This window comes from Mustela putorius, unplaced genomic scaffold, assembly GCF_011764305.1.
Source record: "Mustela putorius furo isolate JIRA1106 unplaced genomic scaffold, ASM1176430v1.1 tig00000129_pilon_pilon_pilon, whole genome shotgun sequence".
Lineage (NCBI taxonomy): Eukaryota > Metazoa > Chordata > Mammalia > Carnivora > Mustelidae > Mustela > Mustela putorius.
In genome coordinates this window covers 44206732-44229289 of record NW_025421290.1, presented here as the reverse complement: position 1 = coordinate 44229289, position 22558 = coordinate 44206732, and the positions used below count along the sequence as shown (strand labels likewise).

General features: G+C 51.3%; 1 protein-coding gene across 6 annotated transcripts in view; it reads left to right on the top strand.

Moving 5' to 3' along the window:
• The window catches only part of CLMN (calmin), a 105885-nt gene extending 84070 nt beyond the window's left edge, over positions 1 to 21815 (top strand). The window contains exons 5-15 of one of the 6 annotated variants that reach the window (XM_045073274.1): positions 260 to 352; positions 2074 to 2264; positions 4166 to 4359; positions 5771 to 5853; positions 9946 to 11649; positions 12500 to 12568; positions 15017 to 15213; positions 18891 to 18951; positions 19559 to 19629; positions 20029 to 20121; positions 21591 to 21815. In XM_045073274.1, the coding sequence (XP_044929209.1) occupies positions 260 to 352; positions 2074 to 2264; positions 4166 to 4359; positions 5771 to 5853; positions 9946 to 11649; positions 12500 to 12568; positions 15017 to 15213; positions 18891 to 18951; positions 19559 to 19629; positions 20029 to 20121; positions 21591 to 21759 (2925 nt within the window). In that variant the 3' untranslated portion in view covers positions 21760 to 21815. Of the gene's footprint in view, positions 1 to 259; positions 353 to 2073; positions 2265 to 4165; positions 4360 to 5770; positions 5854 to 9945; positions 11650 to 12499; positions 12569 to 15016; positions 15214 to 18890; positions 18952 to 19502; positions 19630 to 20028; positions 20122 to 21152; positions 21244 to 21590 lie in introns of those variants that run through there. The other 5 variants (XM_045073278.1, XM_045073279.1, XM_045073295.1 and 2 more) reach the window with 5 other exon arrangements.
• The last annotated feature ends 743 nt before the right edge of the window (positions 21816 to 22558 follow it).

The following is a 22558-nucleotide window of genomic DNA, read 5'->3' as shown; positions in this document are numbered from 1 at the left end:
CGACACTTAGGGATAACAGAAGCACCTACCTTGTGGGGCGCTTGTGAGGTCGAACTGAGTTCCTCCTTATGAGGAGCTTATGATAGCGGCTACTGGTAAGTACTGTGGACACGTTTAATAAACTCATTTACGTGAGTTCTGCACGCGAGGCCCGAGTGATAAGACGAGAAAGAGTGAGAGCCCGCGAGGGCATCACAAAGGAACAGGCTGCAGCCTTCTGGAAGGCCCCACATTAACCTCCTCTATTGCTTCTCTGCAGGTTAAACTGGTTAGCATCGACGCAGCAGAAATAGCAGACGGCAACCCCTCTCTGGTTCTTGGGCTGATATGGAACATAATCCTCTTTTTCCAGGTAAAGTGACTTCTGTGACACACAGTATCATCTCCTTGAGCCTGGTTAGGGCCAGCAAAATGGGGTGGGGGGGGGCACGTCGAGGAGACTGTGAGATCGTGTTCCTGACGGATTGTGACTTCTCTGCGTCTTGAGAAAGAACCAGGGGCCATCTGATTGCTGACCATCTGGGTCCCTATGATTTTAATAGGGATATGAACTCCGTCCTCCAGAAGGGTAGAGCCGTCCCCTTGGGACTTAGGGAGTTACAGATTTATTTCAGAAAATCGTTTTGTTGTAAAGCGGGGAAATAGACATTTACTGAATGAATGAATGAATGAATGAATGAATGAGTGAAGTAAATGTCACTCTAACCAAAAACTGAGCTTGGAGTTACTTTACTAAAATGACCGACGCGCAGAAGAGAGAATTAAGGAGTCGGTGGGGAAGACGCAGGTGTGACGGGTGAGCCCCTGCTCTCCATCCTTGGTGACGTCAGCCTGTTTTTGGAAACACGGATTTTATAGGGAAGGACAGAATTGGTGGCTGGAGTCTGAGGGTGGCATTTAAAACAAGCTCAAGTTCTTGTCCCCGAGCAGGAGGGAGTAAGCTGACATTTTCTCTTCTATAATCCCCTCTTCTGAAGTAGAAAGTCCTGGCTCATTGAATTGTCCTGCCAAGAGTAACAGTGACCTGCCCAGTGGTGATGTGTTGGGGCTTTTTTCTCAGTGCTTGCATTGCTAAGAGGAATGTGCACAAACAAGGTTTACGGACAACAGACCCAGTTCCGTGTGAGCCTTGAACTTAATAAAACAGTGTTATATACAGGCTTCAATTACTAATGTCTCTTATTAAACTCTCCGGTCAATGCTGGAAACATCCTGAAAATGTGTCCAAGGTCAAGGCCTTAAATCTACCCCCAATCATTCATTCATTCATTCATTCAGTAAATGTCTAGTGAGTTCTTCGTACGTGCCAGGCTCTTCACACACAAAGTCCTGCCCTCCTGACACTCTGGGACCACGGACAAGGCAGTCCCATAGTACAGAACTCTGTGGTGCAGGTTCTGATCAAAGTATGAGCAGAGTGTTAGAATGCAGAGCACAAGCAAGCAGAGTAGAGAAGGGAGTGAGGTAAACTTCCTAGAGGAAGTGACGCCAGAGCTGGGTTTTAAAGGATGAGTAGGAGTGCGTTAGACCGGTTCTCAGACTTCGCTGTGTGTACAGATTATACAGATTGCCTGGAGGGGGGGGGTGTTGAAATGCAGATTCTGATTCTGTAGTTCTGGGGCAGGGCCTGGGGTTCTGTATTTCTTGCAAGAGCCACATGATAGGAGCCAGGAATCTGGTGATGGAGGAAAGGAACATCCAGGCAGCAGGACCAGGAGGAACACAGGCATGGGGCTTGAAACAGCCTCCTGCGTCCTGCGGCCCGTAAGCCATGAGAGGAAAGGTATAGGCAGAAGCAGGTCAGGAAGACCTCGCAGGCGTGCATGGCCAAAGCCCCAAAAGAGAGAGACTCCAGGAAGAAACGCGCTTTCCTGGGAAACGTCTACACGCACCACCAGCCCCACAGAGCAGTCTGGCCGTAACGGGTACTTTAGGAAGCGGCTTTTCCCTATGCAGAGAACTGGTTGTGCGTGAGCTGGGCCCTCCAGCCAGACTCCTCCTGGCCGGGGGGTGGGCAGAGAAGGGTTTGCCCTGGGACTGTCTCCGGAGCCTGACATGCCATTTTCCTTCCAGATTAAGGAGCTCACGGGCAATCTCAGCAGAAACTCTCCATCTTCCAGCCTGTCGCCTGGCTCGGGGGGCACAGACTCCGACTCTTCCTTCCCACCCACGCCCACCGCAGAGAGGAGCCTAGCAGTAGCAGTAAAGGATCAGAGGAAGGCCATCAGGACCCTGCTGGCATGGGTGCAGAGGAAGACAAGGAAGTAAGCCCTCACGCCCTGTATCCCGCCCAGCACATGCTGTCATCAGGCCAAGGGCAGTGAGGGGGGGCTTCTTTGGGGAGTGGGGCAGAGGAAGGGGGCTTCAGCATGTGTTAATGTACACACCTGTTGCCTCCTAGAGGCTCTAAGAGCAGGGAGCGCTGTGCATCTGCAGTTTCTGCACACGCAGAGCTGCATTTGCAGAGTGCTTGGTTTGCAGAAAAAATGACAGGAAGATTGGAATACAAATCAAAGGGGCTTTGCCCCGTTTAATGCCAAAGTGAGAAAGACTCTTGGATCCTCATGATGGGTGCGTATCCACTGCTAAGCTTCAGGGGCTCTTTCAGAGTCTGTACCAACTTTAACACTGGGAACAGTAAAGGCTGTATCATGCTCTGTTAGGTGTGACCTTGCCAAAACCGAGACAGGTGACCCAGAGCAAAGGTCCTAGGGCGGCTGGGTGACCCCGTGCCAGCAGGTTGGGGCTCTCTGCAATTTTGCATCAGGCTTTTACTGGCAGCCAGCTGACGGCTCTTGGGGCCCCTGGGCAGTGAACCCTGGATGGGGATAGCTGGAAAGTTAGGTCACCTGTGATAAGAGCCATGCCCCTGCGGGGACACACAGAGACCTGGTGCCCTCCTGGTACATCACAGCGACGCCTGCAAGACGGTAACTTACCCACCTTCTGGGACCGTGAGGATTAAGTGATGCAAGCTCATGAAAGCGCCTTGCACAGTCCTATAGCACTTAACAAGCATTCGTCGGGCCCCTTCTCCCCACTCAATGGGAATAAAAGAGAAAAGAAAAAAGAAGAGAAGAGAGTTGGGTCTTCGGGTTTGGGCTGAGGGGTCGGGCATGATAGAGTCGGTGAACACTAACAACCCTCAGAGGTGGTTTACAATAAATCAGCCGAAGGAGAGCTCAGTGCCAGGAGGTGGGGTGACAGTCAAGCTTTCATGTCCACGGGATGGTGGACCGGGTCTGTGTCTGTATCATGGCAGTGGCCGCCATCTATACCTTATACCACCCCCACGGGGGAGCCTCTGGAGAAATCCAGGTGAGGTCAATGGCTCAGTAGTTTCCCACCAATGTCAGGGTCTCGCTTCTGGCGGTTGATTCGAGACAGAAGGCATGCAAGGGAAGCCAGACAGGCAGTATGGGAGCTCTCTGTACCCACTTTTCCAGCTTCTTAGCAATCTCAAGCGATTTCTAAATGAAACTCTCTTTTCAGAGAGGTCAGTGACCACAGTTGGGAGATGGATGGTGTCTTGGGATGGGAAATTAGTGCCTGGCAGGACTCTCTCTCTCTGTCCCTCATGTGTAGATGGTTGATGTTTTTGATAGGAATAATGACAATGGCTGCCACTTACTTGGTGGCTTGTTTGTGCCACGTGGGCAAAACCTAACGCTTCCCCCAACAGCCGCCAAGGGGTCAACATGAGACGATCCCCATTTTACAACTGAGGAGCTGGAGGATTAGAGGATCCAGGATTCGCCGCAGCGGGGCTGCACCCCTGGCAATGCACAGGGGGCAGCCAGGCTGTGACCTTGGGTGTTAACTGCATGCCCTGACTGGCTATTGCGACCCTCACTGCAGCTTGCACAGTGTGCAGAGTCGCTCCTTTACGTGTCTGGGAATCTGAGAGCACAAGCTCCTATATTTGGCCTCTCAGTGCAAATTATACCTTTCTCTTCTATTATTCTAGATTATTCTAACATTATTCTGTTTCCCTGGAAATGGAGATCTGGGTGGTTTGGCACCGCTCTCCCGGGTCCCAGGGCCTCGCGAATCGGCATCTCAGGGGGCTCCGAGGCCTGTGAGGCTGCCACGTGTGGGCTCCTCGCCGGGGAGGGGCGTGCCTGTCCTGACCCACAGCGTGGCCGGCGTGGCCGCTTTGCTGCAGGTATGGCGTGGCGGTGCAGGACTTTGCCGGCAGCTGGAGAAGCGGGATGGCCTTCCTGGCAGTGATCAAGGCCATCGACCCCAGCCTGGTGGACATGAAGCAGGCCCTGGAAGACTCCATGCGGGAGAACCTGGAGAAGGCTTTCAGCATCGCACACGAGGCCCTCCACATCCCCAGGCTCCTGGAGCCAGAAGGTAGCGCTCATTCTCTCTCTCTCTTTTTTTGCTTGTTAACAATTTTTGTGACATAAGATGTAGACAAATTTGGAAAATACAGAAAAATCTAATGAAGACATGTTTATATTTCCCATATCCCCGCCCCTTAGTATTTTTCCGCACATCTCATTACTTTTTTATATATATAATTGAGATCATTTGGTGCATGTATACAGGTGACCCTTGAACAACATGGGGGGGTGGGTGTAGGGGTGCTGACTGGCCCATCATACTTGGAAATCCACGGGTCACTTCTGACCCCCCAGAAACGTGACTGCCAGTAGCCTACTACTGACTAGAAGCCTTGCTGAGAGCATGACCAGTTAATTAACACGTTATATAAATTTTGCGCCGTGTTCTTACGGTAAAGTAAGCCAGAGAAAGAAAATGTTACTAAGGAAAACATAAGGAAGAGAAAATACATTTATAGGACTGTACTGTGTTTTTTGGGGGGAAAAAAAAATCTGCGTGTGAGCGGCCCCGCCCAGCTCAAACCCGAGTCGTTCCAGGGTCAGCTGTGATTTTATATTTTACTTTTTGTAATTAAGTTTTTTATTTTAATGCAGCATAGTTACCATACGGTGTTGTATTCGTTTCAGGTGTACAGTCTAGTGATTCAGCAGTTCTGTATATTGCTCAGTGCTCCTCGTGATAACCGTGCTCTCCGTCCCCACTGCCTGTCTTTTGCTTTTTTTACTGAGCGTTGTCATTATGACAGCTGCGCTGTGCCTGTTGCTGTCATGTCTCTGTTATCCGTTTCTATACAGTGGCCTAGCTCATGGGCATACCAAAAGTCTCCGTAGGTCTCCTACCCCCGGGGGACACTGAGGTTGTTTGGGAAATAGTCACTTTTATATATAGCCTGCAGTGACCATCTTACTGAACGGACCTCAGCGGGCGGGCGTCCCACAGGATGTCCTCCGGGACCAGACGCCGCCTGGGGAATGCCGGACTTGGAAAGTGAGCACCCTTCTAAGGTGTTTGGCTGTCTGTCAGGTTGCTTTCCTCGTGGCTGGGGCTGATTTGGGACTCCCTCCAGCAGAGAGGAAGGGTCCTGACTCAGCGGGCTCCCGGATGGGCCGGCAGTGAACAGGCTGCTCCTGGGGTGGGGGGAGCAGGAGGAGGTGGGAATTCAGCAGGAAATAACGGGGACAGCCTTGGGAACGAGGAATTCTGGATTCTTCGGCATCCCAGCTCTGCTGTCCATCAGCCAGATGTGAGACTATAGTCAAGTGATTCATCCCCTCTGGGTCTCAATTTCCTCAAATACAAAACAAAGAGAAGAAAAAACCTCAAAGTTCTTGGGGGCTCTTCACCATGAAGCATTCCTTGATCGTGTCTAAACACCACACGATTGCCATCCTTCTAACTCCTGTGTCTCTCTTGACAGACATCATGGTTGACACGCCAGACGAGCAGTCTATCGTGACTTACGTGGCACAGTTTCTGGAACATTTCCCGGAGCTGGAGGCCGTATGTTTGTTTCCCTTACCTTTAATATAGAAAGCGTACATTCGCATCTGCTGGCATCACACAAAGCTGGGGTTCAGGCCGCGTTGCTCTGTGCAACAAGCAGGGATAGTCAAAATTGGATCTCAAGTCCCTTGAGCGTTGCCTTGGCACATTTTAATTTCAGAATCATAGGTAGGGTTTATGTTTAAAAGCAGGATGGCAAATTGGCTAGCCATACCTCTTACAGACATCTTCCCATACCAGACTTCACTGAGATTGTCAACGGTGCTCTCTTGTCACGTGGATTGGTGACCTGATCCTCTAGGCGTTCGATGGAACATTTTAGCAGTTTATCAGATTTTATCAGAGTGTGCAAAAAAAGACAATGACCGACTGTTCAGAAGCACACCCTCTTATTTTCAGAATCCCAGATTATACTTGGAACAAAATCAGACCTTTCAGAAGTTATCACAGCTCTACTGAACTTGCACCCACCCCAGCCTAACCTTGAGATGATAATAGTGATGGCAACAATGTAACAGTAAATCTCTGTTGAATTCACTGGTAATTTACCAGACACGCTCAAGGGGACTCAGCAGTAAGCTGGATGGATGAGGCCCCTGACCTGATACAGCTTTGTTCTACTAGATAAACCAGTTAACAAGTGAGCAAACACATTCTAGTGGTTCAGGTGGTGGTTAAGTACTAGACAGAAGCAGAGTAAGCATGAGAAGCCGATGCTGACGGGGAGCAGAGCCGCACTTGGAGCTGGAGGCTGGTCAGATCGGTGCCCTGCGCGTCTCCAGGCTGGCTGCCCCTCCCACCCGACATGGCTCTGTGTGTTTCAGATGAGGATACAGATGGTCAGAGAAGCTCAAAGACCACCCCAGGATCACGGCTACTGAGAGACCCCAGGTCTCTGTGACTCCTCAGTTCGGGCTCTTAGATTCCCTGACAACATGTGGCTGAAACTGAGGCCCCATTTCGTGCACCTCCAAAGAGCCAGATAGGGTCCTCCTGTGCTGTGGCTCGGCTCTCATTCCATTCCCTTTTTGTGTGTCTGTGTTTCCCCCTGTCCCTGCACCACAGATCACTCCCCAAGATGCCAAAAAGGAATTCCTTGGGCTGGAATGGCAGTTCTGCCACTTAAAGCTCTGCAACCTTGAGCTGCTTACTTAACGTCTCTGATACATGTCATCAGTGAAATGAAAATAGTACCCACATGGCAGAGTTGCATGAAGAATAAATTGATGGTATAAAGTACCCAGTCTTCTGCCTGCCAGACAGTTGATGCTCAGCAAAGGGTGGTGATTGTGACTGTTTTATAATTCTGTTTTCTCTGCCCATGACTAAATTCTGAGATGCTAGGCACCAGAGCCTTTATGAACCCTGAGCTCTTAAGCTGTAGGCAGAGTCTGAAATCAACTGAATCTTACGGTAACCGTGTCAACAAATCTGACACTTGGACCTCCCCAGCGCTGGGGTCGGAGACTGGGGCTAGAAGGAAAGAGATTGAATGAGATAAGATACCTGGAGAGAGTGGTCCGTGTTCACAGAACACAGCACATTACTGCAGAACTGACCATATACATCCTCAAGGGAATACAGGTGGGAAGTCCCAGCCGATCTAGACACTCACTCAATGGTCCCTTAACCATTCAGCTGAATGTAATTCATCTTCCTAAACCTTGGGTAAGCCCAGCTCAGCCATGTGCCAGACACCGTGTCTAGCTTTGTGGCCCAACATATGGTTTCTTTGAGTAAATGGACCACATGCACTTGGAAAGAAGGTGTCTTAGGCAGTGAAAAATTGGACATTTTTTGAATACCGATTGGATAGAGTTGCTTACTCTGTTCTTCTAGTATTGTGTACACTTACTGATTTTTTTCCCCCGTCAACTAGTGTGAGGGGAAAATGTTAAAAATCTCCAACTTTTAATGGTTGTGGATAGGTTTCTCTTAGTTCCGTTAGTTTTCGCTTTCTGATGTTGAAGCTGTGCTATAAACGCACACACATTTAGGATTGTTGTTTGTTTCCAATGCCTTGATCATTGGCTTTTTGTGCTGTTTTGGTCTTTGTCTCAAAGCAATTTGTTTGATAGGAATCTAACCATACTGGCTTTCTTATGATTAGTGTTTACATGATCTACCTTTTTTCTTTTATCCATCTTTTCTTTCCAGTGTGTGTGGCTTATAGTTAAAGCAGTCCTTGTGGAAACAGTTAGGTTGTCTTTTTTATCTGTTCTCACAAGAGTTAGTGAGTCATTTTATTAGTGTGTTTCTCAACTATTGACATAGATTTAATCTACCATTATTGTTTTTCATTGGTCCTGTCTGTTCTGTGCTCCTTGGTCCTTCCTAACTTTTTTATTATTATTATTATTTGATTTTTGTTTTGTTTCCATTTTATCTCCTCTGTTGGCTTTTTGACCACATCTCCTTGTTTTATCTTTGCAGTAGCTTCTCTAGGGATTATAATACACATCTTGAATCTACTTTAGTCGGCCTTGAATTGTTATATTGCTTTGAGTAAAATGCATATTGTATACATTTTTAAGTATGTAACAATGTAATTCCATTCACTTCTCTGTTCCTTTGGGCTATTACTGTCATTTACTTTACTTCTATATGTATTTTAACCCCTGGTGCTTTGTTATTGTTGCTGCTTTAAATAGGAGACTTTTTAAGAAAAGTTTTGGTTTTTTTTTTTAAAGGTTTTATTTATTTATTTGGCAGACAAAGATCACAAGTAGGCAGAGAAGCAGGCAGAGAGAGAGGAGGAACCAGGCTCCCTGCTGAGCAGAGGCCTGATGCAGGGCTCCGTCCCAGGAACCTGGGATCATGACCTGAGCCGAAGGCAGAGGCTTTAACCCACTAAGCCACCCAGGCACCCTAAGAAAAGTTTTTAAATAGTCTTTTATGTTGACCATATATTCACCATGGGGTGCTTTGTAGTCGCTCCTTCAGATCCAGGCTTTCGTCTATGGTCCTTTCCCTTCAGCCTGGAGAACTATCTCTGTATTTCTTGTCGTCCTGCTTACTTTTGGAGCCTTTTAATTTGCTAGTTCTAACCCTGGGTCATATTGGAGTCTACTTCTAATGATTGTCATTTCTCTTGACTGTGGATCTCATTTTCCTGCTTCTCTGTGTCTTAAAATGTTATATTTTATGCTAGACCTGGTATAAGAAAGAACAGTAGAGACTGAGATAGCCAACATTTTTACCCCAGAGACATGTAGCCTTTTCCCAAACAAGGACCTAGTTGAGTAGCTGATAGTTTTGACCTTTTCAAGAGTCACTAACAGCTCCATTGCAGTTTCACTTAATGTCAGCCATCTGGTTTCCAATGATTTTAGGATGAAGTCAGTTGACTCTCTCCACCAGTATGCCAGGAGCCAGTACCACTAAGATGGCTCTCTGCTGTCCACCCCTGCTCTCAGCTGCTTCTTAGCAAAAGTCCCCGTGTGGAAGAAATAGTCTATGAAGACAATTGGTTTTGCATTTGGGGCCCCTCCACATTTAATCTCTCACACTGGCCCCTGCAATCAATTAAGATTCAGCTAATCTTTCCTTAGCCTGAGTAGGCTCACTCTCTTAGCCATGCTCAGACTAGGTAATGGCCCACCCATGTAAAGTAGCTGAGACTCACTTAGGAAGGGCTGGTCCTTTTCTAGAGTTCAGTTCTTTGAGATCTCTTTGCACCCATAGCTTTTAAAAATACATTATTTTGGGGCACCTGGGTGGCTCGGGGTTAAAGCCTCTGTCTTCAGCTCAGGTCATGATCCCAGGGTCCTGGGATCGAGCTCTGCATCGAGCTTTCTGCTCCCAGGGAGCTGAGCTGCTTCCTCCTCTCTCCCTGCCTGCCTCTCTGCCTACTTGTGATCTCTGTCAAATAAATAAATAAAATCTTTTAAAAATTTTTTAAAAATACGTTATTTTGAACTTCTCTGGTGTTTTCACATTTCAGCAAGAGCAACTATTAGCATCTCTCCATGAGAACGCTTTGCATTAGTTCTGAAGTGGCTTTTTCCATGTTGGTCTTTGTTTTGTGAAAATGGAATATACATTGTACTTCAGCGCTTCTGATTTTTATGTTGCCCTGTTTCTTCGCAGGAAGATTTCATGGATTCAGATAGAGAAGCCCCTATCGAATCCACCTTTGTCCGCATCAAAGAAACTCCCTCTGAACAGGAGAGCACAGTGCTCCTTCTGACTGAAAACGGGGATCGAGCCTACACTGTTAACCATGAAGCCAGCCAACCACCACCCTCCAAAGTCTTTGTCTGTGACAAGCCCGAGAGCGAGAAAGAATGCTTCCTCAGTGGTGTGTCCAGCCATGCACTGTCAGACAGCTCCCCCGAGTTCACGCCCCAGATCATCGACCAGGCCCTCCAAGGGGTCCCAGGTAAGGCCAGCAGCACCAATGACCCACCTCCAGAATCTTCCATTTTATCATCCAGAAAGGACAGCCGGAGGTCCAACTCTTTACCCATCAAGAAAACTGTGCACTTCGAGGCTGACACCTACAAGGCTGCTTCCTGCAGTAAGGACCCTTTCTACAGTCAAGACCTTCGCTTTGAAGGGAGCCCAAGAGGGACAAAGGATTCATTGCCAAAGCAGGATGGGTACATCCTGGCAGTTGAGACTGCTGAGGAAAAGCCAAAACAGGAGGTTCCAAAAGGTTCGGAAGCAGCCTCTGATGAGTCCCCAGGTGACATCTCTTTGGTGGACGGTAAGATCAATCATTCACAGACTGCCCAGAGTTCTCCCTCCTGGAACGGGGAGCCAGAGGGTGCGGCCAGCCCCAGGGAGGAGAGTTGTCCGCTTTCACCCTTTGGGGACAACACTGTTATGGCTGATTCCTTGGAGATCAAGGTCAAGCTGCTGACCGTAGAAGCTATGAGTAACGAAGACTATTATGAAGATGTTCCTTTAAAAGCCTCTACGTTTAACAACGACCTCATAGATTTTGCCTCAACCAGCCAGGCTTTCAAGGAGGTTCCTTGGCCTCATGAGAAAAAACCAGCAGAGGATGAGGTTTTGGAGAATCAGTCTGAGAAACTGGGGAAGAGGAGAAGTAAGTCTGCGCACCAGAGGAAAGGTTCGGATGAGTCCCCGGAGAGGCCCAGTAAGCTTGAACCTCACAAGGACCCCAGGCAAGAAGACCAAAGCCATTCTCTGGCCCCAGGAGAGGCACCTGCTGATAAGAAGCCGGAGGTGTACGAGAAGCCCAAGCGGAAGTCCACACGCCGCCATCTGGACGAGGACGAAGGGGAGGTTGTGGGGCTGCAGGGGCCGGAAGGGGAGGCGCCCTCTGAGCCTCCGAGCAGCAGCGTCAGCCTGGAGACCCTGCACAGTCGCAGCGAGGTGGGCCTGGACTTCAAGCCCTCCCCGCCGCTGTCCAAGGTCTCCGTCATCCCCCACGAGCTATTCTACTACCCGCACTATGAGGTGCCCCTGGCTGCGGTTCTGGAGGCTTATGCAGAGGGCGCGGAGGACTTGAAAAACGAAGACCTGGATCTTGAGGAGCCGGATGGCTATCTGTGTGATGTGGCAGCCAGGGACGAGGCCGAGGAGGCCGAGGAGGTCGAGGAGACTGAGGAGGCCGAGGAGGTCGAGGAGGCCGAGGTGTCTCAGAGCAGCTGCAGCTTCTCAGGGCTGGGCGAGGATGTCCCCGAGGCCAGTTTCCCCGCAGTGCCATGTCCCGCTGGGGGTGTGGAAAACACCAGACTGACCTCAGAACCTGCCGACCTGTCCCCACCAGATGACCACCAGCAAGGGGAGGCCGAAGACAGTTCCCATGTGGAGAACCAGCAGGTACTTGATCGTGGGTTCGGGAACCCTGGGCCCTACATGAGGACTCTGCCCTTCTCCCTCCACAAAATAGAGAAGGAGAAGATTCCCTCGTGGGCAGCCCAGGCCAGAATTTAAGGAGGCGCTCGCTCAGGCTCGGGCAAGGACGGGGCTGGCACCCTTCAGCACTCCTGAGATTTGTACGTCGGGTGCCTCCCTGGCCTCCCCATAGCCCTGGCCCTCCACCCAAGGGGGCCGAGGGGATGGAATGAGGTCATGTTTGAGGGCCAAGGGTAGTGGTAGCCGTGATCACGGTCAGTGCTACTCATAGCTACGTCTAGTGCACGCTCAGTGAACCTGAGCCCCGCCTCCTGCAGCAGTCTGAGGAAACCCAGTGCGCTCACACTTGACTCTGGCCTTGAGTTTTGAAAATTGCCTGTTGGTACATTATCTGCTTACAAGCGGGGGACACGCACTTCAGAGTTCTAGCAGCGGGGCATACACTCAGCCACCACTTGGTATCCCCATTTGCCTGGCCCAGCAGCTTGAGGGGCTACTGGCATGGGTTATGAAAGGGTACAGGGGGTCCTGAGCTGCTGTTCCTCTCAGTCCTCCCCCTTCCCTCCCCTCCAGCCAAGCCAGCCTTCCCCCAGGCTCCCAGGCACTCCACACTCCGCTCTGCCTCCCTCAGCTTCGCTTGGCAAACACTGATGGCCCCTTCAAAGCCCAGTGTCAGTGACACCTCCTCCTAGGAGCCTTCCTAGGTTCTCCGCAGGCAGAACAGTTGCTTTCTCCTCTGTAGCCAGCAACGCATGACAGCTCTCGAGTCTTCTGCTAGCCTGGTGTGGTAAGTTGTGATTTTCTGTCCCAGCAGAAGAGTGAGCATTTGAATCTTCAGACTCTGGAGAGCATCCTGGGAGGGCTTGACGTGCAGGAAACAAAGGTGGCTGGATTGCATGATGGCTTGGGGGGGGTGTAAGGCGACACACATAGGGTCAAGTCAAAGGCCAAGATAAAGATGACACTCTGGCTTGCAGCAGGGGAGAGTCAAGGCTGAGGGAGGGGCTGAAAGGCGCTCAGGGGAATGAGAAATCCTTGCACGAGGGCTTCCAGAGAAAGGGACACTCCCAGAAGCCCCACAAAAGACCCGTAGGCTTTAGATGGGCCAGAAGGGGTGGCTTGGTCTTCTGGGTTCGCCAATCCCAGAGAACGCACTGGGTGGAGCAGAATTCTCCGACAGGGACGACCTAGAAGCCAGCACGGCAGGACCGAGGCTGTGTCTGTTTGGAGAGAGAAGGGAGTGGGGGAGTCCCGCAGGTGCCCGGACCCACCTGCCACCTGCCCCTTCTGCCGCCAGGGTGAGGAACCCGGGCCCCCCCCCCCGCCACCTGCCGTCTGCTGACTTGCTGAAGACCAGATCTTGGGGTCCCCAGGCTGGGGACCATGACAACAACTACAGCAATTCTCGGGACTGTTAAGGGACAGAAGATCTTTTAGGACAGAAGAAAGGGGACTGAGTGGGTGACAGGAAGAAAGACTAATTTTCATCTCGGCCCGTCTCTACTATTTAAAATGGCTTCTTAGCAGCTCCCTTCCTCCCCCGGGGCGGACTGAATGTCGCTGCGGCCATGCAGACCTGTCCTTCTGCTTTACAAAGACAGAAGTTCTTTGCCAGGAGCAGGTGGTGCAGGTGCATGTGCCCAGCAAGTGGACAGGTGATCTGGGGTGTAGCTGGACGAGTCCTGGGCTGGGAATGGAATTGGGAGACGTAGATTTGACTCTACTGTACCCTGATCTCAGCACGACCCTTGGGGAGAGCTTCTGTTCCTGGATCCAATGGGCCACCATTTCCGTTTCTGGGCTCTGACCTGCCTCCCATGGCACTCGCCCCTCCCATGAGAGGGAGCACATGCTCCCCCCAAGCACACCTGGTCCTTGGTGTGCCTTTGGTGGCACACATGGGGTCGCAGTAGTCCCAGGGAGGGGGTGCTGGCTTGGGGCCCAGGAGGACAGGTGAGGCCTGGGAGTCTCGCCTCCTGTCAGACAAGATGACACGGGAACATTTCTCGGATACCTGGGCCTCTTTTAAAAAAAAAAAAAAAGTAAAGTCTTCCAAGAAGACTAGAACATGGAAAGTTTCTTCCAGTCTTAAAAAAAATGTCCTCTTCTCATTTCACCTTTCAGAAAAGGTAGTGTTGGCCCCGGGGTCCCAGAGAAGGAACTGGCATTTCCAAATTACTGGGAGTGGTTTTTTTTTAGTTCCTGCAAGGACCTTTGTTCTCCTGGACTAGCACAGCTAATCCCCCACTTCCCATACCTGTTGAGCGGGTTCTTCCAGCCCCTGAAGGGACTCTTTTTTTTTTTTTTTTTAATTTTGTTATGTCCATCATGGTACAATATGTCATTAGTTTTTGATGCAGTATTCCAAGATTCACGGTTTACATGTAACACCCAGGGAGAGCGGGCTTCAGCAACCCCCAGGCTTCTTGGCTTCCTTTTTTTTTTTTTTTAAGATTTTATTTATTAATTGAACAGAGAGAGAGCATACACAAGCAGGGGGAGGGGCAGGCAGAGGGAGAGGGAAAAGCAGGCTCCCCACTGAGCAGGGAGCCCCAGGCAAGGCTCAATCCCAGGACCCCTGCAGTCATGACCTGAGCCAAAAGCAGACATTAACTGACTGAGCCACCCAGGCGCCGCTGCTTCTTGGCTTCTTAACTTCCCTCTGGAGCGTTGCTGATGGGCTCCGGATTTGCCCACTGCGGACAGCTGTCAAAGAATCTTCCTCATCAAAGAAATGCTAGATATGTTGCCCTGTGAGCCACCAAAGGCACAGTGCAGCTGTCATCCCACGAGCTATGGGTTTGTGTCTGTGGGCAACTCTCCCAGCTCAGGGGCCCCCTTTGCATCTGGTGGCCCACGTGGCCTCCCCGATCCGCTCCTCTGTTTAAGCAGATGATGGTTGCGTATAGGGCCCCACATGGCCCACTGTACGGGGCAGCCTTCATGGGAAACACTGTGGTGTAGTGAGAAAAGACTGATATTGATTATACCCATTAGACAAGGAGACTGAGGCAAGAGAAAGTCGATTGGGTAAAGCTAACTCACTCAGCTGGGATGTGAAAGCAGGTCTGAGTGGCTCTGAAACCCATGCTGTTTTTACAATCTCTGGCCTTTGCCCTCTGCCCAGGGAGCCCGAGTGCGGGTGGGCTTGTCTTCCACGACAGGCCATGCTGGAAGGACTCCCCAGGAGGGGCAGAACTGGAGGGGATGCCCTAGCTTCCTGGACTTGGGGTGGAGTGGAGCGCTGCTGGTGGGGGCGGGGGGTGGCTCACACCCTGGGCCTCCCAGCATGAAACGCTGACTTGAAACGGTTGGTTGTCTTGTCCTTAAGTCCCAGGAATTCGGAAACCAGGGAAACTTAGCGAACTCTTTAGAAGAAAAGGTAATGGGAGAAACGATCAGCAGTAAAAAAAAGGAGAAAAGGAAGCATGTGGACCACGTAGAAAGTTCCATATTTATAGCACCCGGCAGCGTCCGATCCTCAGAGGACCTAGAAGAAGACCCTGGCGACCACAAAGTCCTCTCCAGGTATCTTGTTACTCTCTTCTTCCCTAGGGACCAAGCTCAAGAGTTGCTCCCTGAACTCGTTCCGCTCTTGGTTTCTGATTCGAGGACTCAGAGGGGTGCGACCGGGAAACAAGGGAAAGACAGGTTCATACAAAATTCATCTGGCCAATGGGTCATTTGCCAGAATCAGAAAGAGATTCACCCTCATCCTCTCCACCGGGCTGCCCCACGCTGCCCAGAGAGCTAGAAGGACCTGGGCCTGCCTTCTCCCCACTCCGAGGACCTTTGGGGGGCAGCTGGCAGTGGGCAGCAAGATGGCAGAGACCGAGTAAGTGTGGGGCGTGGAACATCACCAACTCAGAGGCTCTGGGGCCTCCCGATAGCCCAGCCCCCGATAGCCACTGTTTGACCTGCCCTGATGCGTTCAGTGTTTCCCATCCGATCCCTCATTGATTCTCACAGCAGCACCCAAGGCGGGTAGGAGGGACTGTGTGTCACCACGGTGGGCACAGAGGCTCTGGGGGTGCCACCCAGCCTGGGGGACGGCAGAGCTAGAGTCTCGGATGCAGACTTGTCAGACTCCGTGACCCACATTCTCTCTTTGAGCCTTCCTGGCCTGTGGTCGGTGAGCCACACTGGCTGCAAAAGGGAAATCATTGAGATCAGCATTTAGGGAGAGAGTGGGGAGAAGCCAGGGCAGGGGGACCCAGAGGAAGGGCTGGCAGGGGTCCTGCTTTCCATCTCCCTTCCGCTCTACTCCTGCACCAGCTCTACAGAGGATAAAAGGCGGCTAGACGGGAGCCCAGGTGAGGGGCAAAATACTGCCGCCCACTTTGCACGTGACTCCAGAATCCCTCTCCCTATAGCGACATGGTCATGACCATCCAGCAGACATCCATGACTTAGTAGGCAGGTGCCCGGGCTGCCATCTCGTTCCCCCCAGCTCAGGGAGGGGCCACTAGTCATCTAGTTCGGGAGAACTAAACAGGGCAGCTGGTAGTGCTCCTTGACCAGTCACTCTGGGAAGAGGTCAGCCTCAGTGGTGACGTGGGCACGGCCCCAGCCCCCGGGGGCTCGGGCAAGCGGGAGGGAAAGTGTGCAATGTTCTTTGAGCTCAGCACGGAGGGATAGCGGGGTCTGGATTTGGGGGCGAGGAGAGAAGGCATCCCAAGTGGAGGAGACAGCCCGAGCCGGTAGCAGTCACACAGGACATGTTAGCGAGGGGGTCAGGAGGAGCAGGGGGAGCCTTGTGCGGATTGAGCATGTTGGACACCAGCTGCATCTAGCCATGCCCACAAAACCCGTCCCAGGCAAGAGGAGACACAGCGGGTCGGTGTTGGAAGGGGATGTCATCTTGGTGTGTGTACGGGAAGGAGGCCCAGTTGGCTTTTCCCGGCAAAGATCTGACGGATCTACTTGGAGCGGCGGGCATCACCCCTCCTATCCCACCCCGGGGCAAAGCTATCGGTATTGCCTTGCATTCTAGCTGCGGTCAGCTCTTAGCAGCCGTTCAGCAGATGGACAGAGGTGCGCTCTTTGGAGGCAATGAGTGAGGAGCCCTGGAGCCCCTCCCGTGCACCACGTCATCTCCCCTGCCCCCTGCAATGCAGAGGGGGCCACCGCCCCCTTTGACAACCGAGAAAATGAGCTCAAAAAAGTCAGTGCCTGGCCTAAAGCTATCCTGCAGGGGACTGAGCCCCGGGCACTTTCCCTGCCAGACACAGCCTGTTTTCCTGACTGTACCTTGACTTGGTCCCCCCTGGCACTTCCCATTGGTCTAGGCAGAAAGGCCCATTGTCCCAGAGCCTGTGGGACCTCTGGAGGACCTGTCTGTCCAGGCTCATCCGTGTCTGCTCTGGGTCACCTCTGCCTTCCTCCCCAGCCTGCCAAGCCCTTTGGCCTTCATTGAAATCATTGAATGCCCCCCAAGCTCCTTTGCCTTTGAGGACCCCTTCTGTCCCCTGCACGTTCCCTGACTTCCTTCCCTGGGTTTCGGCTCCACTCCCACTTCCTCCAGGTAGCCTTCTTGGATTGCTCTGGGCTCTTTTTAATCCCCCTTCATCTGTTCTCACAATCCTACTCTCTTTCTTCACAGCATCTCTCAAAATAGTCCTTTCTCCTGTCGTCTGTGTAAGGCTCTGTTTATCATCTGCTGTTCCCTGAGACGGGGAAGCAGCTTCCCGGAGGCAGGGAGGGAGCACAGCCGTCCTGGCACTTAGCGCCACGCCTGGCTCACAGCTGGCCTCTAATAAGAACTCTTCTTCGGGTGGATGACGAATGAGTCAGGTTGCTCTCTCAGGCTGTGGTGGGTGGGCTCAGCACCAAGCCCAGTGCTTGGCACACAGTAGGCTCTTGATAATTTCTGGTGAAAGAATGAGGTTCAGGAGGGAAGCCTGACGGTCCTAGAAGACAAAAACCACCTGCAGGAAAACAGGCGGAAAAAGAGAGGGCGGGAGAAGGACAGGAGCCCTTCCTGAAGCAGATGTGCTTTTCTTACTAGAAAATACTATGAGCAGGTCGGGCTTCCCTTCGTCTCTGGGCACTCCCGTGAAGTGGGACAGTGCTGGGTCCCTGACACCTGAGGCTGTCATTTTGTGATACATTTTCGTGATACATTTTGTCTCGTTCCTGTGCTGTGATACCTGCTGGGGAAACTAGCACAGGCTTTGCATTGAGGACACGGACTGAAGTTTCCCACGGCCACACCCAGAGCCTGGCACATAGTAGGTACTCAATACCTATTAGCTGGAAACATGCCAAGGCAGGGGAAGAGGTTGGTGAAGCTTTGGGATGGCAGCGGGCAGGATTACCAAGGCTGCCAGGTATGAATTCCCAGGAAATAAACTCTTGGGTCAGATGCCTTTTTCTTGGAGCCCCAGATGCCACGTGGGAGGTTTGCCTTAAGGAAACTGAGGTGGCTCTCTCTGACACCCAACCCCTAGTTCTGTCGAGCGGCAAGACGGGGCCCTTGGGACCTGGAGTATACTGTTCTTACCACCAGCACTGCAGCTCCACGAAGTAGCTGGGGAAGGAATGATGACCCATTTTACAGATGAGGAAAACTGATCAGAGACCTACAATATGTGACTAAGATGGCCAGGCTGCTTGGCTGGGTATCTTTTGCCTCAGCCCCGTGTGAACCAGCTCTAGTAGATGATCAGACATACATCAGCCTCAAAGATACAGTCAGGAAATGAGCATCCTCGGGCATGAAAGGAAAAGAGGTGGCATACCCCAGAGCTGGACAGTCAGACAGCAGCGCTCTGCCCAGAAAGGAGCACTAGAAAGGGAGTCTGGATGGCCAGTCTCAGCCTGGATCTGATATTAGCAGAGGACCTCCAGCAATTCCCAGATTTTGGGCTGTTGGGAGAAGGACCTCCCTTCCTTCCCTGAAACCCTGGGACTTTGAAAAATATGTGGTCTGCTTTCTATTTAAAATTCTTTGTCACTGTTATTTTTGCTTTTTTTTTTTTTTTTTTTTTTCCTGTAGATGAGGCCACAGTGTGTCTCTAATACCCATCCCATTATTTGTAAGCACACCCCAACCCAACATATTGGATAAGATTTCCGTTGCTGGGTCCGAAATCCTAGCTTGCCTTAAATCCGCAGGTGGAGGACTCGGGATGGGGGTGACCAGACAGCTGAGCCGCGAAGAGCCCTTGGTGGCAACCAATTCAAAACATGTGTTTGTTTTTCAGGACTAGTCACAGTGACTCCAGCATTTACATTCGACGACATACTAACAGGTCTTTGGAATCGGTTAGTATGTGAATTTCTTCTTCTGCACGAGCCCTGCTAATCAGTTCATTTCCATCCTTCCTCCTCAGCCCAGAGCTTTGAAATCACTGATGTGCAACAGATAGACTTTTGGATAGAAGAGAAGCAAGTTCAAACCTTGTGGTTAAGCGTAGTCCAGTGGGATGTCCAGTGTGGGCAGTAGGGGGTGTGACTAAATAAAGTGATAAAAAATGATGGTAAAGCCCGAAGGCCTCTTTGTGCACCCAAGACCCCCACCCCTACCCTGGTGCCCACGCCTAGAAAGCCCACCCTCGGAGATATCCATGCAACACTTTAAGGCAGCAACTCTTAGCATGGGCTGTGTTGGGACCCAGAGCACCGTGGTCCGCACCCCAACTCGGGTGGCGGGTGGTGGTGCCTGTCTGATTCACTAGGGGGGGGTTGGGGGAGAAGGTAGAATGCTGTAGAATTTCAGTTAGCAACTTGATTTGGGAACTGAATGTTTGCAATGTTGAGAACAGTGCTGCATGCTCGGCTTTGTATATTTAAAATCATTTTATTTTCTGTTTCAGAGATTTCATCTTTACTAATTGGGTTGCGGGGGTTTTGTTTATAAATTTCACTGTAGGATCATGTTAGCTATGTTCAGTTGAGGAACGCAGCAGATCTGGATGACAGAAGAAACCGAACGTTAACCAGGTTGGTGTCTTTCCTCGCAAGTTTTGTGGGGTCTATAGATATATATTTTTTTTTCTTTTTCCATGATGCAGTCTACCTTGTGGGGTGGCTCTTCTCCACCTCTCGTTGGTAGATGGCCATAGTCATCACCTGAGCTCGTGCGAGGAGATATCTGGTGCAGAGCAAATGAATGGAAACTGGATATAAGCAGGAGGGAGAGTGGAAATTGATGGACACCGGGGGGGGGGGCAGGGTTCAGATAAGGCTTCCGTTTGAAGCCAGATCAGGGTCATGAGCCCATAGCTGCATTTATGCGGTGCAGCAGGGGAGGGGTAGAGTGGGGCAGGAGAGATGTGATGCTGGGTGTGGTCTCCACCCAGTCGCCCCTGACCCCGTGTTCATTCTGTGTCGCCACTGCAGGTATAATACTCAGAAGCTCACTGAGCTGATTTTACAGTTTTATGGCATCAGAGCAGACATGAAGAGGGAGTACAAACATGCCAGGATGTCTATGAAAGTATTTCTTGCTGTTCGAGAACTAGATGACCTAGTCAGATCTTGCTGAATCTCAGCCCATGTAGAACACAGGAGCCCAGAGAAATCCCCCAAACTCGGGCAATCCGGAGATTCCCCTATCCGTGTTAAAGTTACCGAATCATTTAATTGTCTTGATTTTTTTTTTTTTTTTAATATTTGCCATGGATTTTGGTTGGCTTGGAAGGACTTAGATTATTGGAGTGGAAAAGCCTCTCTGAATATCGCCCAACACCCGTGAGTGTGACCCTTAGAAGCCTGTCTCTCTGGCCAGAGGCAAGACCTGTTTCCCTCCTCTGCCGTAAAATGGAAATATTAATTCATGTTGTCCACCGGGCATGACAGACTCCTTAGGAAAGTAGTGCTTTTCTCTTTCAGGAGATAAAGACTTTGACAATTTAAACTAGAAGATGAAGAAATGCAGTCATGCTTTCTCAATGTTTTGGAGCATTTATTACCTTTGTAATAAATAGAGTTTAAATCTTTTTTTAAGTTTTAAGAAAGAAAAATTCTGTCCGTTGTCATATGTGAATGAGTCCCTAGACCAAAAGGCCATGGTTTAACCCCTTGTTGGCCTCGACTCTGCATCAGGACACGGATCAGGGAAGAGGTGGTTTTCCCTCCTCATAATCTCCACTGCCCACCCCAGATGACCCTAAGAAGCTCACACTTGAGTTTTCCATAAATGCAGGTCTAAGCAGAAGCCCCCAACCCCCTTCCGGTCAGATGATGCCCCCAGCCCTTTCCTTGGCCGGAACTAGGAGCTGTGGTTGGTCACCACCTCACCCTCGTAGGTTTTATCCACCAAGCCAAAGTGAAACATCACATTGGGACACCCTCTGTAACACAAAAGAAGAAAGACTAGTCAGACCAAAGTCAAGTCTAGTCATTATCTTCAAGGTTCTGTTCCAAAGCCAAAATCCAAAGCCGGGCGGTGGGGGGCGGGGCGTGCCTGTGTCTCCAATGGCTGTTTTTAAATGATCTGTAATCAGGGCACTCTATTCCTTTAGATGACTTATGACGTCCCCTCTGTTAGTGACAGATGGCAGAGTGCCGTCAGTGTCCAGCTCTGCGTTAAGGACACCGTGGCATAAAGGAAGGTGTCCTGGATGAGGGGGGTGGGGGGTTTAGTCACTATGTGGCCTTGAGCAAGCCAGCCACGGCCCCCCGTGAGTCTCGGTATGCCCATCTGCAGAATGGGGCTAATGGCCCAGCCCTCCTAGGGTTGTGCGGATGAACTGAGCCTGCACAAAAACGCAGCGCTCTCCCGGGACCCCGGCCCTCTTCTTGGGTCGGCACCTGCCCCGAGGGGCCTCTTGACCGGCTGGCTGGGAAGCCCTGGGCTCTCCCGTTGGGCAGTGAGGTTACAGGCAGGGGAGGCAGGGCGGGGGAGTCCTCCAACCCGGGACCCGTGTGTAACTGCCTTGCCTGTGTCTTCCGTCCTGCAGGAGGGCCAACAACTCTGGCGAAGCCACATTGCTAGAGAGCCAGAGGCCCCAGAGCGACTCTCTGACACAGTTTGTCCAGCAGCCGGATATGATGTATTTTATTCTCTTCCTCTGGCTCCTGGTTTACTGCCTGCTGCTGTTCCCACAGCTGGACGTCAACAGACTCTGATGCGCGTGTCTGCATAATAAAAATCCACAGGCCCCTGAGCAGGGGGCGGGAGCTTTTCCTCCTTCACTGTTATTCGGGGCTGGAGGGGGGCACCTGTGCAGACAGTAGAGGGCTGCAGGGAAACGGCCCCCCTTCTCCCTGCTTCTCCCCGGTTTCCTTTCTGTCCTGTTAAGTGCTGAGCGTGCTTTTCTCCCTGGCTGTGTCCTCGACATGCAGGTGTGTGTCAGACTAGAGCGTCAGGTGGCGTTGGATCCTGCGTGCCTGCGTCGTCAGGTAGGAAGCGTCCTTGCTCCTATCTAGCCATGAGCTGGGTCGTAGCCCATCCCCCATCCAGGTGTTTAGGGTCCGGATGGACTCGAGTGACCTGACTCTACAGAGGACATCCTCCTGACGGGAACAGCTGGGGGGATGCCCCACGGGGGACCTCCATGGGGAAGAAAACTGCCCCGTATTCCTCCCAGAGGGGGGTTTGAGTGAAGGTGCTGGGTGTCCGTGCACCTGTTGTGGCCTGGCTGTTGGTTATATCGGAGCAGCACAAAGCTGCTGTCTTCCGGAACAGCAAACCCAAGGAGGAAAGTGGGGGTTGTGTAGGGAGCTAGGGTGCACTCTGTCCCCCTAATATTTTTGGAGGGAGCAGGGGAAGAGAGGGTGGACGTTCAATTTGGCATTGATTGGATTGAGGTTAAAGCTGTGATTTTCAAATGTTTTCCACCCATGGAACCCTCCTTTCAAATGAGGTCTTAGCCAGGGGAGACTCTCGGAGGAGGAGTGCAGGAATGGCTGGGCTCAGGACAAGTTG